Source organism: Coturnix japonica, chromosome 5 (assembly GCF_001577835.2).
Source record: "Coturnix japonica isolate 7356 chromosome 5, Coturnix japonica 2.1, whole genome shotgun sequence".
Classification (NCBI taxonomy): domain Eukaryota; kingdom Metazoa; phylum Chordata; class Aves; order Galliformes; family Phasianidae; genus Coturnix; species Coturnix japonica.
In genome coordinates this window covers 40,881,513-40,907,415 of record NC_029520.1, presented here as the reverse complement: position 1 = coordinate 40,907,415, position 25,903 = coordinate 40,881,513, and the positions used below count along the sequence as shown (strand labels likewise).

The window sequence follows — 25,903 nt, the reverse complement described above, 5'->3', positions numbered from 1 at the left end:
GAAGAGTGGTTGGTATATTTTGAACATAATGGTCCACACGCACCTTTATATTGAGAAAGTGTAGCAATAGTAGTATTACTGCCTGTGGTGGAAAAAAGCTACAAACCCTTTCACTACTAACACTTACTGTCACTCAGGTGTGTAAAATGCTAATTCACAATGCTGGAAGGAAGAAGGAAGAGGGTTGGAGCTTCATGATCCTTGAGATCCCCTCCAACCCGGGCCATTTAGTGATTCTGTGAAGAGGGAAAACAGTGCACGTTTATTTCTGGGTTATTATAAGCTTAAGCATGAAAAATCAAGCTGGAATCTGTGGCCTGCCTGCCCTTAATGAGCTCCCAGCAGTTTGGAAGCACGAGGAGCAAAGCTCACACTTGATATAAGCAGCTTAAGGAAGGCTTGAGGACAAAGAACGTGTGCTGATAAACCACCCGCACTGGTGTACCTGCGTACAACCAATGCATGAAACCTGCCATACAATCCAAGCTACACCTGTACACATACCCCAGACGTACCATCCCCGTCAGCAGACAGTACCACGGGCCATCATTACTCTCCCCTTTCCCTTCACACCACAGCTAAACCCAACGCCCTCCGCCATCACAGCTCCACCCACTTGCTCCCACCCCTACCGCGGACCACGTGATCCGGGCTCCGCAGCGCTACTGCGCATGCGCCGTTCCCGCTCCCCCTGCCCGGCCGAGGCAGGGGCTGTGAATCAAAATGGCGGCGGCCGGAGCGGGGCCGGGAGGGAGCGGGTGGCGCTGAGCGGGGAGGATGGCGGCCGCCAACGGCTGCCGGAGGTGAGGTGTAAGGCGGGCAGGGAGGAGGGCCGAGCTCGGTGTCACGGTGCGTGAAGGGAGGGGGTGAGATCGCCGAGCACCCTCCGCCGGGGCTCACGGGGCTCCCGGGGCCGGGACGTAGCGCCGCGCTCCGGCCACGGTCTGTGTAGCCCTGGGGCTGCTCGTCGCGCTGTGCGGGCCCGGGGGGTCCCCGCCGTGCGGGGAGCGGCCCTGCCCGTAGCTGGGAGAACGGGGCGGGCTCGGCCCGGGGGCAGCCCTGGGTTTGGAGCGCGAGGGTCCGGCCCTAAGGCCGCTCCTGAGCTGCGCTGCCGTCGCCGTGGGGGTGCGGAGCTGGGTCGGGCAGCAGCCGTGCCACAGCGGACCCCAGACTGTGCTGGAGTTTCCCTAGTGCTGCTCCCGGCTCAGCTCGTCGCTCACGGGCAGGTTTGGGGAGCGCACCGCGTCCCTCTGTTGTTTCTGAGGGAACTTGCAGGGCTCTGTATGCTGTGCCTCTGGAATATTCCTGCTGCGAGTGGGATACGGTCCTGTGTCGGTTCGTGCCTCTGCTTGCTCGCCTGCAATATCCCTTCGGAGGCCACCGGGTGAAAGAGGACACACAAGTGAAGTGTTAGCGTGAAATACAGCGGAAAGGTCACGGAGTGTTCATTCAGGCCATGATTTATGCGTTTACTTCGTGTGAGAATTTAGCCCCAGTGTTGTATGAGGTTCTGCTCCAAGCTGGTGTAACATAATACACACATCTGATGTGTTTGGCGGATGCGCTGTTGAGATGCGGTCACCTCAGGTTTTACCACATACTGCATGCTGTGCTTTCTTGTAGAATTGGGGAGAATAAAAATAGAATCTTGGATGTAGAAACTTCAGTGCTTGTAACTTTGTTGAGGCTCTGAGCAGCTCAATGACTTAAAGCTTCACCTGCACTGTCTGAAAGATATAGAGGAGGACTGTTCTTCTGAGTCTTCTATGTTGCTTCATATGTAAACCTTAGCCTACCTTCTCCATTTCTCTGTGTCATTATGCTGCTTTTTGTGAGGAGGGGGATTCCTGTTTAGATCCCTCTCTACTTGAGCCTTTTGATTTTAAGAAAGCAGGACAAATGTTTTCCTTCTTCCTGCTCTCCTCTTGGGTGCAGAACCAAGTGTTTCTCATTTAGTAGCATGCAGGCTCTGTTGACTGTATAGTTTAAAATGAAGATAACGTACTGTGAAGGTATGGCTTGTGATGTTCTCCCCATTCACGGAATAACTTCATGTTGTCTTTGTTGATCAACCACAATGTAAGTGACCCATGTAAGAACTTGTTACTTTGCTGCACCAAGTTACTTTGTATAAACTTTGTATCAGTTCGTGCTTACATGTTAATCTTGATGAATAAGGCTTGTGTCTTCAGATACGGTATTAAGCTGCCAGTTGCTGCCTGTTTTTGTTCAGATTAGTTAGACTTCCACAGCTGAACAGCGTTCAGGTGATCACAGAAATAGAGGTGAATGTTTCACATCAGATGTACAGCTGGTATTTGTTTCTCTTTGTAGGTTCAGGGGGAAGAAGGTATTGAATCCTTTGTGTTCTGGCTCAGCTGCACTAACCATTGTTTTTCTTGCTTTCAGCCTTAGCCAGTGTATGAATGGGGTTGATTCTCTGATCTAATTTTGTGTGTTTAAGCATAAGAGGAGCACAGACACGAGTCATCTTGATTAGCTTTTTGTGGCATTATTGTAACTGCTGGTTTCTTAATCCTTTTCTCCTAATAACGTGAAGGGAGTTTTCTTCATACTTCTAGATCACTTGCTGAGTCACAGATACAGTAGTGTTGTAATGCTTATAGTTGGCATTGACTTACTTACAAAGAGTCATACATGAAAGAATTATTTTTATAAGTGCTCCTGGAAGACTTGTATGGACTTGCAATTTCTTTTTTACTTTTTTTTCCCCGTTTTTTAAGCTTGTCTGGGATGCTCAGAACTTTTCATTACGGAGGCGAGTTTCTCGTTCTTTAAGTATAATAGAATATGCTGTCTTTGCAGCCAACTGTTTGAATACAATGCAGTGGAACTGTCAGAGCTTGATGAATGGACTAACAAAATAGGGAGCTTGGCTTTGAAAGAGGCTTTTCAAGTTGCTGCATAGCTGGTATCAGGTTTACACCTGTCACTGTTGGTAACTAACCCAGTAGCTTGGACAATGTCTTCCTCTGTCCTCCTTTGCTGTTTGCAGTGGTCACTTGTATGTGGTCCTGTGTGTGGCTGTAGCAGGATAAGCAATGCTAGCTAACCTTGCTGCTGTAGTAGCCTGTGGTCTTGATATATTGGACCACATATAAGGAAAAACAGATGTGCTCTGATAGCCTCACAGTGATGACAGAGGTAATTGTGGCTGCCTTGCGGAATCAAAAAGACATAACATCCAGCATGGAATAATGTGAACTGCATGCAGTCCATCTTCCGAAGAAGAATTAAGTGTTCTTACTAGTAATCAAAATCTGAGTGCTCTTGTGGCAAATCCTGATAGCAAACTGCTAGGTTCAGTCTTAATTGTTCTTTTTGCATTTCTGAGCACATTTACATTAATTTTTATATCTGTTACTAGATCACTGACTTGTAACACTTTCTCAAACAACAGGACTGGGAAACCTGTTATACAGATTTCTAGTGCAGGCTGGGAATCCTTGTTCAGATCTAAGTTTCCAGTGAGTCATATAATTACTATATCTGTGTTTCATTACCAAAGCTCTTTCAAGAATGAGGCTTATCAGTGTATCTTTGCATAGAAGCAACTATGGATTTTTAGAGCACTGTCTCCTTTATTGCTACCAATGTGCTTAAACTATAGTATGAATGGACTGCAGATGCAGAGTTCGGTGATCTTAAGTTATTGTGCCTCTTCAATCTGTCCTGCACGTCTCCCAAGCAGGATGCCAATTGTGATGATGCCTTCTGCATAATGAACGAGTGCTAGAGGATCTGAAGTGTGTTTTATTTAGACCATGTCAGCCTTGTCTTGGTGTGAGTAGAAATGGGCAAGAAGAAAAATGGATAGGAAGGACTTGAATGCCAGTGGTGATATGTACAAGACATTTTGTAGCTTACTGCCTGAAGTTCCATGCAGCTTTAGCACCATTTTCAACATGTTATTTCCTGTCTTTTGGTCTGTTGTTGTTTCTGCTTCTTGTTTATTTCCAGTGTTCCAGCATGAGGTGGTCATGTCAGAGATTTTACCTGCAGCCAAAGTGATCTGAATGCTCTCAATTTCTTGGGACTAGAGCAGAACACTCTCTTGCTTTATTGGGGTACATGTGAGGTTCTCAATGGATGTTTAGTTCAAACACTTGCCCACAGCTGCTTTTTCCTTTTGCCTTCAGTCTCTTCAGCTGCATTGGTGAAGCTGTTTGCATGGCTTCATTCTGAAACTAATATCTGAAGAATAAATGACTAAAACACAAAACAGCTTTAGATAAGGCCCTAGGTCTGGGGCATCATATTTCTGTGGAAATGTGATGTGCTTCCATGTAATAGAGGCAAGGCCAGGTAGTTAACATGGCAGTGAGTCGGTGCCTCAAGCATGTTGGGTTGAAGTATGTGTGTAACTAGATAGTTAGGTTTCAATCCAGTTTGATTACTTCATTGTGTGCAACTGCTGTAGAGCGTTACGCCAAGCAGTACTAACTGTTACTTTAACAGCTTGTAGAACTTGTGAGCTTTCTGATCACTTTTCAGCCTGCTGAAGTTTTTCTGATGTCTGTAGATTTAATTTCTCTAAATGAAAAACAGGAATTACCATGTTTTACCAGAGTGGTACAACATCCAAAGTATTTTAACAGTGGTCAATCCTGATTAGGTAGAAACAGCTTTTAGTACGGTGAGTGTGGAGGGGGAAATTGGATGGGTAGCAGTCAAGGGTAATGTTTTTACAGATTGGTTTCTTAAGTTTCAGAAGTATCTTCAGGAGATCTTGTTTTGTTTTTCAAATGTGACGTTCAAACACTAGCTGTTACTCGTGTGCCTGTTTGGTTGTGAAGTCCTGTTTGATCCTTGTGCACAGATATTGTCTGGGTTCTCCCTTTATTTTCTGTATAGTGTTCAAACTTCACTGTTCAGTTGTTCCTGTATATGAAGGATGGGATATTTTATCTTCCGTTCTTTGCTTTTCTTAGCTGTAGTGGACTGATAACACTGTATGATATTATGAACAGTAGAATATATATTTTTAATCTCTCGAGAATCTCTTTCTAGTGCTGCTGGTAATACCAGACCTTTTTTAACTGCCCTGTTTTATATGGGCTTACTTGAGGATACTGACTTGAGGCTTTTAAGATGAATCTCCCCTTCCTGATGTTCTTCATCATTTCAAGTCTTAATCATCTTCCACTGGGAAGTGCTTTAGGCACAGATCATGCTGCTTAAGAACATGTGAGATCCCTCTCTAACTTGGAAGCCTTGTCCAAAGTCTGTTAAAACTGTTGTGCTGTAAAGCCATTTCATGCTTCTACTGATGGGAACTGCGACAAAAGTGAAAAGGTTTACTTGAAACGATGTAATGACTATTGCTTGATGTTTTAGTTACACTTTTTGTGAGAGGACTCCTTTTTTTTACAGTCCAGTGCTGAGATTTGAATTCAAGTTTGGAATACAGGGACCAAGAGTATCTGTGTCTTGTGCAACTTCACTATGCTGTGATGCTTTCACCTCTTTAAGTACGGGTCAGTCTTTTATGAGTGACTTGATAGATTGCTTTGCAGTAGGGAAATATTGGAATTCTGCTTTGCTTATCATTTGCTACCCAAAGTGTCTGTACTGTTGTGAAATATGTAAAACGCTTCAACAATGGGTAGGTTATTCTAATTGCTTTTACAATAATCAGTATAATTGATTAAAGTTTCTTTTCATATTATTTTCCTGACACTAAAATTGAGAGCTGCCTGGGGGCTGAAGAAAAAACCTTCTAAATTAATAGATCTGATCAGAAACCAGTTAGCACAAGCCCAGAAAATATCACCTACCTGATTCTCCATACTCTTTTGATTCTCTCCTGCTTTTTGTTTTTCTTGATGATTCTTGATGTGGATAGGTGATAAAACTGGTTCCTTGACTGCTGGAACTAAAGAACTAGGCTTACTGTCACTTTCATGCTCTTTGACTTTGTTGAAGAAGATGCAAGCCCTCTTTGAAGCCTTCCCGCTGCTGTGATTATAGTGCTGATCTGTGTAGATTCTGTAGTGTTTAATAGGAGTCTGTGCTGAAGCTTTTTATACAACTGGAGGCGTTTAGAGGATTTCTCATCTACCCAGATATTTGCTTTCTTAAAATATGTAGAAGGCTGACTACTTCAGGACATGCTTGTGATATTTAGCTGAATAACCAGGGCATTTATATATAAATATATATATATATATATGGTTTAGGGGTTTCCTGTAGGTATGGTGAAGGGGAGGACGGTTGGACTAGATGATCTTATAGGTCCTTTCCAACCTTGTGATTCTATGATTCTATGATTTCACTGGAATAGGTTGCCCAAGGAGGTTGTGGATGCCCCATCCTTGGGGGCATTCAAGGCCAGGCTGGATGTGGCTCTGTGCAGCCTGGTCTGGTGGTTGGTGACCCTGCACATAGCAGAGGCATATAAACTGAATGATCTTTGAGGTCCTTTTCAACCCAGGCCATTCTATGATTTCCTCTTGAAGAAGGGAGGGATGTGGACATACACAAAGTGAGATTTTCTATTTTTCATTAAGAAAAAAAAGGCTAATCACATACAGAGTTGTGTTAAAGGTTGATGTCTTGTACCTTAGTCTACCCTGTAATCTCAGTTTCAGATGTCTGAAGAGGTGAAATAAATACCCCTCTGCCCACATTCTAGAGATTCTTCAAATTTATAGATTAGTGGATTTTTTTCAGTCATAGTAGTGGCTGCAGTTGAAAGAAATCAATTTCCTTGCACTTTCATTTTAAGTTGAAGATGCCTTTTTCAGTTTGTTATAAGCTATTTGTAGGAAGATTTTTAAAATGGGTTTATTGTGCTTCAGGCACTGGCATGACAGAAAAACGGCGAGTTGACAAAATGTACATTGAAGGTTTGTGTTATTCAGTGTAATTATGGCCTTGATACTGAACGAGGAGGAATCTAAGCTGTGTTAGTATTCCTTACCTCTTGAAAGGTTATAGTTGGTACTGGTGAACTAAATGAATTTACCACAGTGTCTACAAATGAGTTGTTGAGTGCTATGGCAAGGCTTCCCCCTTGTGTTCCCCCCAGGCCCATGTGTAATAAATAACTCTGTCCCTTCTGTAGTTTATTTGTGCATGATTTGAGTATTTAGCTTATCTCAATTTTGGGTAGGAATGCATTTGTTGCCTTAGCACAGCTGGGATGTGAGATCCTAACTTTTTAAAATCAAATGGGAAGTTAAAGAGGACAATTTTATCTCTTTTGGAAACATATCATGGTTTGGATCAGGCGGTGTACCTGCTGCTTCCTGGTCATTAAATCTCTCTATGTTTTAGTCCTTTATTGAATGCTTTTGGAAACATGTATTTGGACTCGAAATACCAAAATAACTTTTTAGTATACTAGGGCTGTTGTACAGTACGAGATTATCCTGTCTGTAATGGTGCTTTGTAGCTGAGGATGCGATTCTAGAGGCTTGGTAATTCATAGTGAAGTGACTCAGATATGTTTCTGCACTGGATCAAAACAGCTGCTTCTTTAAGTAATTGAATCTAAACTTAAAAAAAAGAAAATTAAATTCTTGCTGTAACTTGGGCTCCTTATTAAGTTGCTTTTCAGGCTTAAACTACAAGGTTTCTGAAAACAGTAATACTCAGAAGTATAGTCCTAAATCAGGCTTTCCAAAAGACATGTCTGTACTGCTTAGGGCTTTTCCACTTAAAGGAAAGTGCTGATTGTTTTGCCTTGCTGCATGTTTATCAAGATTGTTTAGTTTCTTTGAGAATATCCAAAGTAATTCTGTTACTGTGTAAGTTACTTATTTCATTATTGGCTCAAAAGCTACCAGTCTAGAGTAACAGGCTTGTGATGATGTACTTCTCCATCACCATTAGGGATCTTTCCATTTTTGCTCTGCTTTCCTCCTCCCCTCATTCTGATTTATTTCAGCTCCCAACTTTATTTTTCTGAAGAGCTAACTTAGCAGATAGCACCTTATGACTAGGTTTTATCTTCATCAAGGCTGAAGTGTATTAAGCCCCTGGTGATTCTCAGCAGTCTTGAGAATGCTTATTTAAACAGCTTGTGAATTTGCTTTTCATCTGTGTTTTAGTTTTGGAAGAAAACGTAACTTGCTTTTTCTTCCTCTCTCTATATAGGTCTATCTGTATATATATGTGTGTGCGTACAAGTTACGTATGTTGATGGTTAGAATGGTCATCTGGGTACACTTGGAAGTAAGACTTCTTTTTTTCCCTCTGGGGTTATTGAGGATTTTCAGATACCGATGAAGTCTTCAAATATGGGAAGACCTGAAGAAGGTTTGAGAAGTGTAACATGCACTGGCAAAGACACTTCTTCCTGTACTTCTTACTCTGAATCTGCCGGAATAGTAGCATCAAAGAAAGATGAATGAACATTCTCATAAAGTGAGATGAAGAATAAAAGGTTGTTTTAATGAAATTCTTCCTCTAATGAGTGCAAACCAGCAGTTTTGCTTTTACTCTATAATTTCTAATTGATGCTTTAGGAGGATCTTACTTTTGTGATCTCTTAAGGCAGCTGAAAAGTTTAATTTTTATGAAAGGAGAGAGAAAAGTTAAGGCATATCAACAATGTGCTAAAAGGGCAACCTTCTATAACTGCCATCTTAATGTCTGTACCTATGAGGTACGTGTAGCTACTGCTGTATTAATTCAATAAAACTGAGTAAATGAATGGTGCATGGCTCCTTTAGACTCTTCTGTAGAACCTGAATGTTCATGTCACAAGATAAAAAGCGAATGCTTTAGAAATGCAGAGAGAGCTTCTCCTTTTTGCCAAGAGGAAAATGTGAAGAAAGATCCAGCTTAATTGCGGCTTAACTGCTAGACTGGTTTTCTGGCCAAGCCTTTCCTTCTTTAATTGATGGCTTTTACAATAGTGAAAGTTGCATTTGAAATATGTTATTGTATCTGATGAGAACAAACATCAGATTTTGAAGGTATTTAGTTCTGGCTGTGGTGGTGTAGAATTGAAGTGTATGTACTAACGGGGTGGTGTAACTCTTTTTTTGAGGATTTTGATAGTTTCTGGTCATATCTGATGGTTTTTTTTGAGGAGAGGTGCTGTAGTGCTACTGTCTGTCTTGCCCTGTGCACTCTTATGTTTATGTACTGGATGTCTGTTTTCAAACAGACCTTTGAAGTGTTTGGTATCAGTTGTTATTATATAAATGTTATGTGTTGAAGTCAGTGTGGCTTTTAAATTTGCCCTTGATAGAAAAGCCCAACCAAAATCTTTCAAGCATGTAAGTTTTTCAATAACTGTTTAAAGTTTTACATATAGTGATAACTGATTTGTACAAACAAGTGTGACATCACCACTTAAGTTGTGTTTTGGTACTTCAAAAATATATATCTAGGGAGGGGAAAAAAGAAAAGAAAATAACTTGTGGGTTTGACTTGGAATATCAGACTTCCTCAAAGCATCATTGATCTATAAGCAGCTGACAAGCTCTCAGATGAACTGTACACAGTATTTATATAGTAATTAACTCATCTTTATATTGCTGCCTGCTTCAGTGTAGCCTAGACCTGGAAGAGGCAGCCATGGGTTGTTAAGAAATGGGAGTAGAGGTAGCATGTAACACCAAAACCTGAGCCTTGGAAACAGTAGGGGAGAGTTCTGACCCTGAAGCGGGGTCAGGTGAGTCACTTGTAGTTGCTGAGCCTGAGGTCAGAGAATTAAATCAATGGCTGTGAGGACAGAGCTTTGCATAGCTGTGAGGCAGCGTAATAGCAATTGTCTGCTCCCTCTGTATTGATAGCCACATCTTTTTACAGTTGTGGTTGACTATCAGACAGACCTGCAGAACCTTTATTTATTTATTTTTCATTACCTGAAATAGTTGTGTGACGGATCAGCCATCTGAAATAACTTGTTCTGGGATCAGGTAAGCCCCATTTGAAGGGAAGCAGGAAAACTGCTTGACTGGAGCAGAAAGATGAAGGGAAGTATGGCTCCTTGTTGCTTGACTTCGGTGGCAGTGCTGGATCATGTAGGTGTCAAGATCTGGTGGGCAGGGGGACCTTGAAAAATAGCTGCCCTGTCTTCCTCAATGGGACATCTTCAGTGATGGTTGCTACCTTGAAGGGCTATTAAGCACAGCCTAGCTGAGAAGAACGAAGTACAGATCAAAGGAGAGGTTGTGGTTCAACCTGGCTCGATGATCAACATTTTATAAGTGAAGCACTTCCATGGTGAGTCTTTGCAGTAGTCAGCACTGCATACCTCACTGTTTTCTGCTAGCTCTGCCCTCGGTTTGCAGACAACTTGAGGGAAATCTTTTCTCCTTCTAATTTCTTAAGAGCTATGTAGCTTAAAAAGAAAAAAGTGTTCTTGTAAGTGCTTTCATTAAGATGTTTAAATTTAGAGTGACAGATGACTGAATGGGGACAAGTGGCAGAGCTGTACTTGAAGGGCAGAGCTACTTGCAGCTGCAGCAGAGGATCACAAACAAACATGGTCCTGACAGATCCCTGCTGTGGGTTATGTTGCTTTGAAAACGTTTGCCAGGATGAGAAGGGGACAGTTCTGCTGTAGGAGTGAGTGCATGGGATTGGGAATGCCTATTTTTGATGGTTGTGCCAATGGACTGTTAGTCAAACTGTATGTTTGTAGTCAAACTGTTGTGTTTGGCTATGGGAAGCAGGAAGCCTTCTGATTACTTCTTGCTCTGCTCACCTCCTGTGATGGCATTTGGATCGTTCAGGAAACTGGTACAGGGAACTAGCCATGCTGGGGAGGAGAACCCTGTAGGAGAGATTTCTCTTATTTGGTTGTTGACAAAATGGAGCTTCATGAAGATGGCAATAGTAGCTGAGGTGAGCGCTGCTGAAGAAATGTGTGTGGAACCACAGTGTCAGTGAACCAACTTATTTTTGTGTGTATCATCTTGTGTGTTTTGTATGGAGAATGAGGCTGTTTTGGCCAAATCTGATACCTGTGACTTACTGTAGAAACTCTACTTAAGCTGCAGTTGAAGTGGCAGTTTTACAACCTTGCTTTAATTCTTTCCTGAACAAGGAAAAATCAGCACTTTTTAAATAAAGCACCTTATGCATGCCATCAAATGGACTAGACTCAATTACTTCTTGAGTTGTTTACCAGTTTCTTGCGTTCCACCTTTCAGCTTTTGTATTGTAAATAAGTGAATCCATTAGTCCCTAAAAGCATAAGGAATGGTGTTAGCAATTGGTGCTACAAGGCTCTGTTATATCATAAAGCAAAAGCTGCACAGGGGAAGCGTGCTGCTGTGTAAGAACAAAAATATACACAGGAAGGATGGCTTTCTGAGCAAAGTAATGAGTGTACATTAAAACAAATGCAGGGGAAATTGTTTTGAATACACAGCAATATTGTCAGTGACTTTTTTGGTCACAGGAGAAAAACTGCAGTGGAAGTGCTTGAGATTCTGTCACCAAATATCTCCTAAATGCATGTGCAGAAAGGAGTATGAAAATGCAGGAACGCTGAAGTAGTGAGGAATGATGTTGTTAATGGTTATAAGCAGCAGAAATAGCACAAGAAGAAACTGTAACTGGTACAGTGGCTGGTCAATAGGATCATGTGTTGATTGCAGCCAAAATAAGACTATAGAGGCAGTCTGTGAACTGACTTAGGGATGGAGTCTACTCACATTGGAAGGACAACTGGTATGTGGGTCCAGGATTTTCAGTCTCTTTTGTGATGCTGGAGTTATTGTTTGGCAAACCCCAGGTAGTGTCATTGCTGGAGGCTTCTGTTTCTGGTAATGCTGTGGGATTTAATGAGGGAACTTAGGCTGTGATCAAAAGAATGCTGGTTTTGAATGCAAAATGAAAATGACAAATTGTAAAAAAGACAGGTGCTGCTTGCTTGTTTTACCAAAGCAGATTGAAGCAAAGCATAGTGTTTCAGATGGCCTTATTAGTAACCTTGTTGTACTCTCAGAGGAATTGTACTGATAGTGAACTGTGAGTTGAATTTACAGGCACTGTTGTGTACAGGAAGCTCCCAGATGCTCATTCAGAGTGAATGATTCTGTGAAATAACTGGGCTTGGAAAAGAGGGAAAACATCTTCAGTAGGAGGAGACTGTAAGGTATATCCCGCTGAGATGGTACTTGATGTGAGGCAGCAGCGCTAAAATCTGGAGCCGGATCTTCCATATGGTTGGAATTCGAGCCAAGATTTCCCTGTCTTAGTAGACTTGCTAATTTAAAACAGCATCTTGTGTTCTAAGTGGGTCACAGCTCAAGCAAGAGGAGAAATGAATGGAGCAAGGATCTTTATGGGGAAGTCTCAAAGAACAATAGAATAGAACCAGGTAAATTGTGAGAACTGTACAGGTTACCTGCTGTTCCTCAACAATCCTGTCGACAGATGGGCTACTTGAATAAAAACAGTTCTCAGTACAGAGCCTAAAGACTTTTACCTTTGTTCTGCTGCTGCCTTTTCTGTGGAGGAAGAAGTCTCTCCCAAAGTAGGTGACTGAGGATACCTTTCATGTGTACTGCTGCTCTAAAGGATGGGCAGCTGGAAGTTGCTGCCTGGCAAGGTAACTGAATGCTGTTTAGAACTTGGCTAGATGCAGTAAAGCTTAGTCTGTTTACTTCTCTTTAAAAAATAAAACAGTTGTTCACAATACGTATTTTGAAAGTCTCTTAGATTCCTCAAAATGTAACATGATGTTATGTCAAAGTAACATGCAATTATTCGAGGTGGGGCTAAAATGAATTCTTCTCATTTTCTCTGTAAATAGGCATGTTTTTATCTAATTACTCTGTTCAGTGATATTGATAAAGATCCTTTGAATGGGATTTTTGATTTTTATCTTTATTCCCGTCTGAATTGCGCTAATGTTCCTTTCAAGTGAATTTCTAGAAGAAGGATGTCTTTTGAGAATACAAACAGTTATTTTACTTCAAGAGACTGTAAGCAAGTTCTTGCTGATTTTGCTAAAAGAAGTGTTTTGAATTGAACTTCTGGAATGTAAGGGAAGCCTGCAGTCAGAACAGGCTTCCAGCCAACTGGTAGGTGCTTGTAACTGACTGGAAGGACCAGTGATGTATAGAGATCATAAATATAACAAATATTTCAGTTGCTCGGGAGGAATTTCCTGTTACATGTTACTGTGATCTGGCTAGTCTGTCGATGTTGTTTCAAGTGCTGGAACATCTTTGATATCCCTTTGAATGCATTGTGTTGATGTCCAATATCTCTTTGGGTCTGTTCATGGTTTGAACTGTTGCTACCTGTAGGTGATGTAACTTAATTGCTTCTGGGATGTGCCTCTGAATAGCTTTGCTGATCGTAAAAAGTCTACTTTGAACACTGTAAAGATAAGCCATCTGTTCAGTACTTTTTTTCTGTATTTACGACTGCTAACATGCTTCTCAGTTTTCTTTGTTTTCTAAGATGTGCACATCTCCAAGGCTACATGCCTTTAAATTTTATTTGGATATAATTATTTTATCCTGTGCTCCCATTCCCCAGAAGACATGCTGAAAAGTAGGACAGGTTATATTATTCTTTTCTAAAGCTCAACAGAATGAGTCTGAATATGTCAAGAAATAAAAGGCTAGGACTCTAGGACTGCTTCTCCTTAATGGACATGCATAGTCCATAGCAAGTGCTTTATAGTTCATGCTCAGCTTTAATAAAGGGCTCTTTGTGGTAGCTGGAACACATGATTTGATACAGAGAGCATCCAATGCAGTTGCTTTTGCAATCTAGTTATATTTGCTTTTTCTTGCCCAGCAAGAAATCTTAACACAGCAGAATCTTTCAGATGTGTTATCTGCATCTCACTGTTATCTGTATGTTTTGTGTAACGGTAAAGGTTGATTGCTTGACTAGTTTGAAAATAAATATCAAATAGGATTCTGTATGGATTTTCATGTGCGTCAGACTATGGACAACTAGTCCTTCAGCAGCTCAATTGGTCAAAATTACTGTTGACTGCTTTTTCAGCAGTTAAGGAGGTGAAAGGCAGTAGTGAGAATAAGCTGTGATCACTTTGGAGCCATAGTGCACAATATGCTTCTAAGTTGGATTTGTTTGAGTCCAAGATACAAAATACGGTAGGGAAGAATTCCACCATCCAGGTGTCTCTGTGTGCAGAACATGATTAGATTTGAAAGGAGACACAAGAAATTTCAGCTTATGTGAATTAGTGGAATGACTGACAGTAGTGCCTATTTTGCTGAAATGCATTGCATTCCTTCACTGAAACCCAGTATGTTTGGTTTTTCTTCTTACTTACAAATTTATGATGTACATATTTATCATGTGTATATGTGTGTTTTTACATTTACACAGCTTCATCGCTATTTTTACATCATCCTATATTTTATAAAATTAAGTTGTGTATTTTAAGTTTAGTGGGTTGAATTCATTCTGTATGACATATTCCTGGGTGTACTGTGTGACAGTGCTCTTGTGATAAGCCTTTACATAAAATTGCTTTATGTACTGGATATTTTAGGAGCTGGTGTTGTAAACTCAGGCACTGGATGTCTAACAGTATCAGACTGTTCTATTTCTTGATTGTGATCATTGTCCGTCTTTTGCGTAGAGTTAGTAGAAGAAGATATAAGGTATTAACTTCAAACCTGAGACTTATTTGCATATATTGAATGTTTGGCAGTCAAAACAAAACCTTTTTTCCTTTATGTTCAACTCCTCGACTCTTTACCATGCTAGGAAGAAAATGTTAACTTTTTTTTTGTCCATCTAATGGATGAGTTATCACACCACAGCTGAACACTGAAGCAGGAAATAGAATGGCAGTGGCATTGTTCCAGGACTCCATCCGAATGAACCAGGTCCAATTTTAGCTGAGAAAAGGGAAGCTGTTGAGCTATATACCCAGCATACCCAGGATACCGGCCCTTATTTGTAACAGTTGCAATTGGAACTGAAAGGTTACTCTTAAATCCACAAGGATTGTACTAAATACAACTAATTCCACATAGAAATGACTGTAAATCATACACAACATAATCTGTGTGGGTATATAAATCAGCTGGGGGAGTTGCTGCTCTGATGAAGTCATTTTCTGTGTGGTTTTCCTTAAATCAGTAGGAATTTTCATTTATAGAGAAGAGGTCTGCATCCGAATGAGCATCAGCGTTCTAGAATAACTGGCTTATTTCTGTACAGGAGGGAGGAGAGAAATGTTGACTGAGACTGAAGCGATCCTGCAGCTTGTGTTTGCAAAGATTTGCTGATGTGTTGTTGTCCATTTTGTGTATGTTCTGGTGCCAACTTCACACTGAGCAATCTTACTATGCCAGCAGAAAGGCATTTTTTTTTTTGTCTCAACACATGACCCGAATCTGTTTAGAGATGAAGTCCAAAGTACCAGGTTGTACGCAATTGGCACCTAAGTAGATACTTTCTGCTTTGGCAAGCCTGTGGTTGGTCTGCAATTGTCAATAAACAATGCTGGTAGAACTGCTGTATTGCTGGGATTGTCTTCTGCCTTGATGAAATTCAGATAGCACTAAAGGGCTAGAACTTTGTGAGGCAGACCTGGACCATAAGCCCTTTCACAGTAGGGATTCTGCCCATACCTCATGTCTAGTGTGAGGCATTGTGGTTCTGTTTTGAAAGTACTTGCTGACTACAGAAATACCATGTGGCCTGCTCCAGGGAATGTCAATCTTAGGCAGCAGGTAGTTGGAAATAGTCTACCCTCTTGTACTTGATAATACATCACTCCAATGCCAGTATCTCATCCATAACTTTCCTCTTTGTGTAAACAAACCTGAAGTCCCATGATGCTTGTTTTGACCCCACCCCACGCTTACAGCAATCTACAGCCTCTCCTGGCCTGTCACTTTCTGCTCCTCACAATTATTTCTGCATACTGCATCTGTCTGAGATGCCAGGTGGGCTTCTAATTAGCATCATATCTCACCTCTCCAGCAGAATGAAAACTTCCACTTCTGAGCTTGTGCCAGGTATAAATGAATTATTAAGGAAGGGAGAGATGAGATACTGTGCTGCAACTTCCTTGAAACACTGCTCTTGTGTGGAGTGTGGCTTTGTGGTTTGGCAAACTGGAGGTGCATGGAGAAAATTAGTAGTGTACGGGAGGTGTGGCTACACCTATATGCATATATCCAGTTGATTGAAAGGTGCTTTTCAGTGATAGTTTTTACTAGTTTTTACTTCTATAGTATCAGTGTTTTATCACAGTTAATATAAGAAATTAGAAAGTGCTTGTTTGTATGTGTGACGCAAGTCTGTGCTCAAGTTACTTCAGCATTGACTTCCTACAATGTTTTGAATTGCCTAATAAAAGAATAGTTGAAATCTAGATAATGGGTAAATGATTACTTTTACTATTATATACCTATTTCTTAGGCACAAGTTCTGACCAGGAAAGTAGAACTGAAAGAAATATATGTGGCCAGTGTGCACAAAATGTCTATCTTGGCATAGTTCAAGGAGCTAGCTCAGTCTAGACTATCTTCTACTTTGAAATCTCGTTAGCTGAAAGCTTGATAGCAATCCTGCTCTTAGTTGTGTTCTATCACACTGAATTGTCAGTCATTTGGAAATTACAGAATTCAGGAGAAGCATATCTTTGAATTCAGCTTTTTGTTGGAAGGATTAAATAATCTTTAAAATAAAGCCACGTTTTGGATGTGCTGGAGGCTGAGTTTGTTTCATCTCGAATGTGTAATATTAAAACAAACTTCTTGGTTTTGTTTTTCAGAAATAAAGGAACAAAATGCTGGATCTGGGACTGAAGACTTATAAAGGATTATGGGATTATACACTGAAGAGCCAGCAGGCGGAATGCCTGAGTGACTGAAGAAAATGGGTGCTAATGCATCTAACTACCCTCACTCATGTTCCCCAAGGGTAGGGGGAAATTCACAGGCACAACAGACATTCATAGGTAACTTCTCAGTTATCTTGTTGCTTATCTAAATGGATTGCTGGGCTGTATATGTACTGTATTTGAATTTCTTGCAGTGATACTATGCTGTTCTTATTTTCTAGGTCATCAGCTTGTATCTGCTCAAGCTCAATAGTGCATGAAATTTGGTACTGTCCAATATCTGTTTGACCTACGTAGGCAATAAGTTGATCTGCCTGTTGCTAGTAAACTGATGTCAGATTATTTATAAATAAGTGCTTATAGATAATTCAGTCATAGAGGGAAGACTAACAAGTTCAGGGAGTAGTTGCTGTCTGTTGTCGGTTCCTGTGATTTTGCATTCTTACTCAGATGTTCTATACAATGTTCTCTAAGCACAGAGTGGTCCTGATCCTCAGTACTCACTGTAGTATTGGTAATGTTTGTGGGGAGAGAGGAGATGCCTTGTTACCAGAAAGGTTCCTCTAGTAATAAACCTGCTAAAATAACTGGCAATCTTGAAGACAGCTTTTTCTCCCCTTCTCCTGTTTGTGGAAGTTGGGGTGAGCAGAGGAGTGTTGCTTATTTTCCTGGCTGCCTTATTTACAAGGAAGGGTGTTCTGCTTAACTAGAATCTTCTCAAAGTGTGCGCTTAAGAAATGGGTTACTAATTCCAGTCATAACTGGGGCAGGTACCAGCTTTATATGCTGTTTGGTCTAGCACAAAAAGACTTCAGAGTAGATCTAAGTATTGTCATGATATAAATAATAAATAGTTAAATAGTGCCTTCTTTTAGATTCATCACATCAGAAGACATAATCTTTTTTTAAAAAAAAGGAAAGCAAAAACCCACCCTGACAGCCTGAAGAATGATCTGTAAATAACATAAATACTTTATAAACCCTTTTCTCCTTTATGCCTTGCCTTGCAACAGTGAATCAGTTCTTAATAATATGCAGTGACTCTTCTTAATCACTACTTGAAGGAACAGTGACATCCTTAGCAGAGAGAAATTTACTTTGTAGTTTTCGTTTTGTTTTATCATCTCTGCCTTTGTGTCACTACTAACTTTTAGAGATTTGAGTAGAGGACAGAACACAAACTATTTTATTTCATATGAAAACTTCTGCTCTGGGCAAAAAACTGCCGATGTGTACTGGTGCTGTGTCAAGGAAGGACTTAAGGCTTTATGTATCTTTGGTGTATTGTAACTGAGAGTAGTAAAATATTTGTCCCAGTTTGTACGTACATTATATCTAAAATCACAACCAAGGCTATCGTTCAAGTTTTGATCTGCCTTTATATTGAAGATCTGCAGGTCCAAGCAACTCTTAAGAGGGGAAAGTTCCGAAGGCTTTGTTAAATTCCATAGCAAATTTGTCCATTTGTGCATGGGAGATTTGGTAATGCTCCTCAGTATTAAACCCCAGGTAGAAACCTATTATTTAGTATTTCACAAATTAATTTCTCAGTAAGTAACAGACATCTATAGGAGTTAAGCCTTTTTTTTTTTTTAAATAAAGGTTTAAGAGCATGTCATTGTTTCCTCTTAAGCAGTAAAAAATGAGTGTTCTGATTTATTGAAATAATAAAACAAAAATTCTTCATGGAAATCTTCTGATGTTACGGTGGCATTTCTGCACATGTACTAGCAGAGTAACTGCTCTTTATGTAACATTGGCAAGTATTCCATTGCCCTGCTTTGTGGTCATTGGCTTTTTCTTGAATCTTGTTTGAATAGCTGGTTTGCTGTAGCTCTCAATAGAAAATATTTTTGTCCTGAAATTCATGGCTGAGATTTTAATCACTTGTGAGAATAACCATGCTTTTTCTCTACATTAACTTTTTCAAATTCTTCTCTATGTAGAAAGCACTAGATCTGCTTACTGCCCAAAAGCAGAACTGGAAATACAAGAATTGGTTTTGTAAGAGCTCCATAAAGTGCATTAATTAGTTGCCTTAGAATCACAGATTCATATACTCAACAAGTTTGGAAAAGGCCTCCAAGATCATCCAGTTCAACCATTCACTTATCACCAATATTTCCCACTAAGCCATGTCCTTCAGCACAGCATTTAAATGTTTATTGAACACATCCAGGGATGGTGACACCACCACCTCCCTGGGCAGCGTATTCCAGCATCTGACTGCTCTCTCGGAGAAGTATTTCCTAACATCCAACTGAATCTCCCCTGGCACAACTTTAAGCCATAATTATTTCTGGGAACTCTACTTAGACCTGTGGGTTTGTTTTAGTTATGCTGCTTCACCATTAAAGTTGTACCATGCTGCAATATAAATGTAGGATGAACACTGAAAGCATGGAACTGATCTGACAGAACATGGTATTTTGACTTCCTAAGTTCATCAAATGACTGCTAAATTTGGTTGCTGACTATTAAGAGGAGATGAATCAAAAATAATGAAGTGTTCATAATGAAAAAGTATTTTAGTTTTAGCAAAAGCTTACTAGTTAATCTCTTGCTGTTTGTCTACAGCTTTCGGATTTCACACCATTTTCTAGGGCAATACATCTGTTCAAGATGTTAAAAACTAATTATAGAGCTGTATTTAAAAATAAATGTGTTGGCATGTGAAGGATTAGGCAAATCCTGTTATTCATTGTCAAATGCCCAGTAAGTTTCTTTGCGAGTCATCTGTTTCTTGTAAGTATTATCTGTTCAATACTAAGCATTTAATATATTGCTACCTTCTATTATAGTAGTGGGGAGTAAATTTTTACTTCCTAATTCAAATCCTGCCTTCTGAAGGAATACAGGTAGGCCAAGAAGATTCACAGCTTTCTTTGAGTGATACTGAATCACCAGCTATTGAAGTACTGGAGGGACTGTGCTGATGCATCTCTTCTTTGGCTTCTGTCAAAAAGCAGCAGTGCGACAGCTGTATTAGCAGAGGTGCTTTTTCTAATTGTAGGGGTTAGTAGTGCTGTTTGCAGTAATTCTGAAGTGAAATCCTGAGTGTATCCTGGAGTATGCGAAAGTTTGGTACTGTAGCATCTTGTGGTGATTCAAGTATAAGTAATACTTGATGACAGCCTTCAGGGAGGAGCAATCGAGACTTCTGGTGTCCTAGTTCTTGTTCAGCAGAACGTAAGGGAATATTGTATGTGCTCAGATTCACCATTGAAATCTAAAATACTTCATAATGAGACATTTCTCAGAACGGGATCATTACAGAATGTTCGAAGTATAGTTACATTTCTATTGTGAAATGTAATCCATACTTTTTTTTTTTCAGTGGAGCAGAAATTCTAGGCTCATCTCAACAGGAAACTGATTCTCCTCATTTCTATTGTAATATTTAGTATATCATTTGGGGGGAGTTTTTATGGTGGATTTTGCAGTATGATCTTCATCAAAGTAGTACCAAGTTACGGGTATAGTCATTTCAATTGATTTGAATGTCTTGAAATGTCAGTATTTAATGACATTTTGCTTAATTGAGCAAAACTTAATGTAGCATGACTAAAATGGTCTTTCCTCAGAGGCACAAAAGCTTCTTTCCCAAACTTTCACTAATAAATGAATTGTAAATCTATTACATTGGGATGATCTTGGGGAGTTTTTCTTAAATTGGTTTAAAAGCCAGTGTACCTTACTTGAAGTTATTGAGGCTTAAGTAAAAAGACGATCTACAGAAATCTTAAATTGCTAGATTTTCCATGTTTTCAAATACAACTTTGAATTGCTCCTGTTTTATTCTGACTTCGTGAAATCATCTGAAATAATGTGGTAACTAAGAGCATCGTATATACTTTAACAGACTGACCCGTATTATCACTGAAGGTAGCATCATATCGGGGTCTGACTGAAACAAATGGATCGGAGAGAAGTGGCTGGAAGATTCAGAAAACCACACAAACTGTGTGGTGCTTGGATGTTCTTTAATCTTAAAAACTTGAAAAAGTGAACAAATTGTTCACGTTTATTAGAAGAAAACAAAACAAAAATTATTGACTGTTCCCAACAGAACATTTGACAAATATATTTCCAATCAGAAGCAATTACGGTGTTGTTTATACCATTTGCAAATGTCTTGTTTTCTTACATTGTCTGGAATTTGGTTTGTTCTTTTTTTATCCCTGTAAAGTCTGAGTCTTCCACCATCTGGTTCAAGAGAAAATTCTGGAAATTAAAGGAGCAAATGGCCCTTTAATGAGTCACGCTTCTGTTTAAACTGCAGATTTTTAACTACTTTAAAAATTCACTTTTAGTAACATGCTGTTTTATGTGCTGCCAGCATTGAAGCATCAGCAAAGGTTCTTCTAGTAGAACAGATCAGATGTGTGATGCAGATAATATTGGGGGGAATCTATTTTTCTTTACATGTTTGGATCACAACATAATTTACTCATAAATGAGCACTGAGGAAGAATTTAAGTGCTTTCTTTTAATCACGTAATGCTTCATTCAAAGCAAATCTTTGATAAAGTTTAAGTGTTCCATATTGTCTTAAATGGAGCTCAAATGCAAACTGGCACAATCTGACAACTGTTCTGTAAAAGGAGCCCATTTTATGTTTTAACTTTCAGCATTACTTGATGATACACAGGATTTCTATTTATTTGTTAAAATTTGGGCTTTACAAACTTTGTAATATTATGAGCACAGTTCTTTCTTCCTACTTTGATAAGTGTGTGTGTGCCACATAACTGTATTAGTTTGCTCTTCTAATTGAGAAAATCATAACAGAAGTTTTAATAATAGCTTACTTGGTAACTTCAATAATAAACATCAACTTTTTGATGATAAAAATAAACTCAGGCTTTAAAATAAAATTGTTCGAACCATCTGATGTGAGGAGAAGGAAAAAACTGCATAACTTTCAGAGACCCTGATGAACTGTTTGGGTACGACAGACCTTTCTTTTAATTCAAAGATTAAATGTGTTTTATTTTCCTCTTTTTCTTTCAGGAACATCATCCTATTCTCATCAAGGTTATGGCTGTGAATCAAAGCTCTATAGCCTTGACCATAGCCATGAGAAACCTCAAGACAAGAAAAAGAAAACCTCTGGCCTTGCCACCCTCAAAAAGAAATTCATTAAGCGTCGAAAATCCAGCCGATCTGCTGATCATGCCAAGCAGATGAGAGAGCTCCTCTCAGGCTGGGATGTCAGAGATGTTAATGCGTTAGTAGAAGAATATGAAGGGACATCTGCCTTAAAGGAACTGTACCTACAAGCTAATTTGGCAAGACCTGAAGCCAGGACGCTACAGAAAGACATGGCTGAACTTTATCAGTACAAATATTGTACCGACGTGGACTTAATATTTCAAGAAACTTGTTTTCCTGTGCATCGTGCGATATTAGCAGCAAGATGTCCGTTTTTCAAGACGCTCCTTTCTTCCTCGCCAGAATATGGGGCAGAAATAATAATGGACATTAACACAGCTGGCATAGATATGCCCATGTTTTCAGCTTTGTTACACTACCTTTATACAGGAGAGTTTGGCATGGAGGATTCAAGATTCCAGAACGTCGATATTCTTGTGCAGCTTAGTGAAGAGTTTGGAACGCCAAATTCATTAGATGTTGACATGCGTGCGCTGTTTGATTACATGTGCTATTACGATGTGGTTCTTAGCTTTTCCTCCAACTCTGACTTAGTTGAAACTTTTGGTGGAAGTCAGAACTGCCTGGAAGAAGAGCTCAGAGCTCACAAAGCTATTATTTCATCACGATCGCCGTTTTTTCGTCACTTGCTGCAGAGGAGGATACGGACTGGTGAAGAAATCACAGACCGAACTCTACGAACTCCAACTAGAATTATATTGGATGAATCTATCATACCAAAAAAATACGCTAAGGTCATCTTGAACTGTATGTATACAGATGTGGTGGACCTCTCAGTTTTGCACTCAAGCCCTTCAGTGGGCAGCTTAAGTGAAGTTCAGGCTCTTGTTGCAGGAAAACTAAACATGACTAGGGCTGAAGAAGCTATGGAGCTTTACCACATAGCACTGTTTTTGGAGTTTAACATGCTTGCACAAGGTAGGTAGTACTATCCTTTCTATAGAATAACTAATGCTATTAAGAGCAATTTTTATCTTACAGTTCACAGAATCGTACACTGGTCTGGATTGGAAGGGACCTTAATAATCATCTAGTTCCAGCTCACTTGCTAAGGGCAAGGATGCTGTAGTCTTCTTTAATTAACATTTAAATAAGGAAGTATAAATAGAAGCCAGCTGTGGGATCCAGGGTGTTTCTGACCTGAGTGCAAATGCACCTCTATTAACGTGTTGCTTCCATGCTGGAATTCTACATGTTTGATAGCTTTATTGTAGAATGTGGAGAAGGGAGGGGTGCTGTTGCTGCAGGGTGGGAAAAGCTGGATTTCTTTTGAGCATCTCAATTAGCAGAATTAGCGATGCCTGTTCTTGTTGAATGGTTCAAACGCTCTTCCTCCAGTAGCTTACCCTGCCACCTGATCAGCAGTAGCTGTCATCTGTGGTGTTTGTCTTCACAAAGAATTAAGAAGGCTTGAACACAGTGTGTAAAATGCTGACGTCTTAATCTGCAGTTATTCAGTCTTTCACAGTGTGTGTATTCCTTTCTGAAGATAAGACCCTTTACTGTATTTGTGGTTTAAAAAAAATACAGAATCATCAGTTTTCTTTTTGAAAGCAATTAGTTTAAGTCTTGCATTCTAACTAATTTGCCTTGTAAGTATGCATAATATGTCTCACTGCCAATGGCTGGCAACATAGTTGAAGAAAAGAAAATCTTCCCATCTGTAAGTTGGAAATAATACATCTGTATTTTTCAGGGACAGAAGAAATGCAGTGTGAGGACTTTTAACTATATTGAATGTCATTATTGAAGTATGATATTTATTTCAAATATATACAGCAAGTCTTGACATTTCTGATCTTTATCAGCTTTTATTTACAGTTCCTTTTCTGAGGCTAAATGAGATGTGGGGCAGAGGATACAAGAGATCCTTGTTAAGGAAAGGAATTTTTTAGCATTGATACCAAGTGATCTCGCATATTGGCAAGCTGTAAATTTAAATTATTACTAATGTAAATTTTGTCAAAGGAGATACACCAAGCCTGCAGTCTTGCTGATTGAAGGTAATGTTGTAAGATTTAACTACTACTACTGCAGCTCTTGATAAGTTGATTTCTGCACGTAAGGGCTGATTGAGTCATAGAGGCTGCAAAGCACTGGCTGGTGAGCTGTTGCATCCTGTGGTGGCAGGAGATTTGCTCTTTCACCTGTTGGTATTCAGACAACTTAACAGATATAATATATGTAATGGGATGCTGCAGTTGCTTCTGACTTCCCTTGGTGGTAGGGAATGATAGTTTTACGTCTGAGGTGAGAAACTGAGAATGGAATTCACTGAGATAACAGTGGGATTTGCTTGAGCTAGTTTAAGGAAATAACTTCTTACAGTAGATGTGTAAATCTGTAACTTTTAGCTGTTGAATACTGCAAACTATCAAACAGGCTTCAGTAAAAGAAAAAGCTTAAGGAGGAGATAAACAGAAAACAGCAGGTATTAACACTGCGGAAATGGATCAGACTCTGTTACTTCAGCCTATCAATGGGTTTTCCTAAGAGCTTTATCAAACTGAATTATAGAAGATGTGGGAAGCTAATCAGTAACTGTTGTGTATTCCCTACAGGCTGGTGTTAGGAAACTAATTTTCATATGATGCTGGAACTTGAAATAATCCTACTGAAATAAAACTGTCAGGAAACAGAGGAGATTTGTTCTGAGGTATCCTGCCACAGGAATGAGAATGAGGAGTTTTTAAACTCAATCTTTGTTGTTGTTTGCCTAGAAACTTACTGCTTAAGTCGAGTGCAGAAGTGTTAAAAGGTTTTACTCTAGTGGAAATAATGTTAGATCCATTCCTATACAATATATGAGTTCATACTACTTGAGAGGAGGGTAATTCATAGATCAACTGAAAGCAAGAAAGAAAAGTGAGTTGAAATGGAATGTGTTATAAATGTACGGTTTCTCAGTATCTGATTATTTTGATGCATGCACTTATGCAAGTGGTAAAAGGATTATTGTGCTGAGGGAATGCTGATGAGAGAATTAAACTGAATGAAACCTACACTGAGACTCTGAGTAGTTACGCAGTGTTTCATAAGTGAACAGTGTGTAATTCTCTCCCTCAGACTGGAAATCTAAAGTGGAGCAACTGAGAAATTGGAAGGTGTTCTGAACAAGCAGCGTAACTTCTCTCAAAACATCAGTGTGTCTTAAGTCAGTACTCTTCATTAAAGCATGATAGGTCGCTGCTGCTTTAAAATACATCGTATGAGTCAGTGCTTACAAGGTGTTCACTTTTTCTAGCTGAAAGGTTTTTCCTCACACTAAGGGATGCTGGTGCAGCTGCATTAGCACCCACCGGTAGTTGGAACTTGGTAAGTGTATGACAATAGGGAGTGGGAGACTTATCCATTGGGGAAGAAGTGCAGTAAAAGTGGGGAAGGATCAAAACTTACTATATTACACAACAGTAGGAAATTTGGGCCATTTTCCCTGCCCATCCACCCCTGCAGTCACTGCAGTTCCATTTGTTAACTTGAACTAATTAGAATGTTACAGGTGAGTGCTGTGTTAGCTAGGTGCAAGAAAAGGCAGAGAACAGTTTGTAGGAAATCTGTACATGTTAGTGAAGTCGATTTCCGGTAGTTTCGTACTTCATTTGCTGAGATCATTGATATTGAAAAGGAAAGAACTGCTATTATAGTCTTTAATAAAAATTAAAAGAAAGCTTATTTGATCGGGAAAAACTGAATGCCTGCACTTGGCTAGCAAATCACTGATAGCAATTTTAAGCGGTCCCTCCTTTCTTATTTCAGTATATATTCTAGCATCTTGTTCTCCTTTAATGGTTGTAATACTTAATGTGAGCTAGATGAATCTTCAGTAGTGTCCCTTTTATTCCCAGGTTTGATAGCTAGCATACTTGGTGCTAGAAGCTGTAACTCAGATGTATGACTTCTAGAAGAGGCGAAATTGTTGTAGTTAGTGAGCAGGCAGTTCTCATGAAA

The 25,903-nt window shown here is 39.7% G+C and overlaps 1 protein-coding gene across 2 annotated transcripts in view; it reads left to right on the top strand.

The window, feature by feature from the left end:
* The first annotated feature begins 669 nt into the window (after positions 1-669).
* Positions 670-25,903, top strand: part of BTBD7 (BTB domain containing 7) — a 46,675-nt gene continuing 21,441 nt past the window's right edge. For both annotated transcript variants that reach the window (XM_015865242.2, XM_015865241.2), the window contains exons 1-3: positions 670-803; positions 16,712-16,897; positions 21,794-22,873. In XM_015865242.2, coding sequence (XP_015720728.1) covers positions 16,816-16,897; positions 21,794-22,873 — 1,162 coding nt within the window. In that variant the 5' untranslated portion in view covers positions 670-803; positions 16,712-16,815. The remainder of the gene's footprint in view (positions 804-16,711; positions 16,898-21,793; positions 22,874-25,903) is intronic.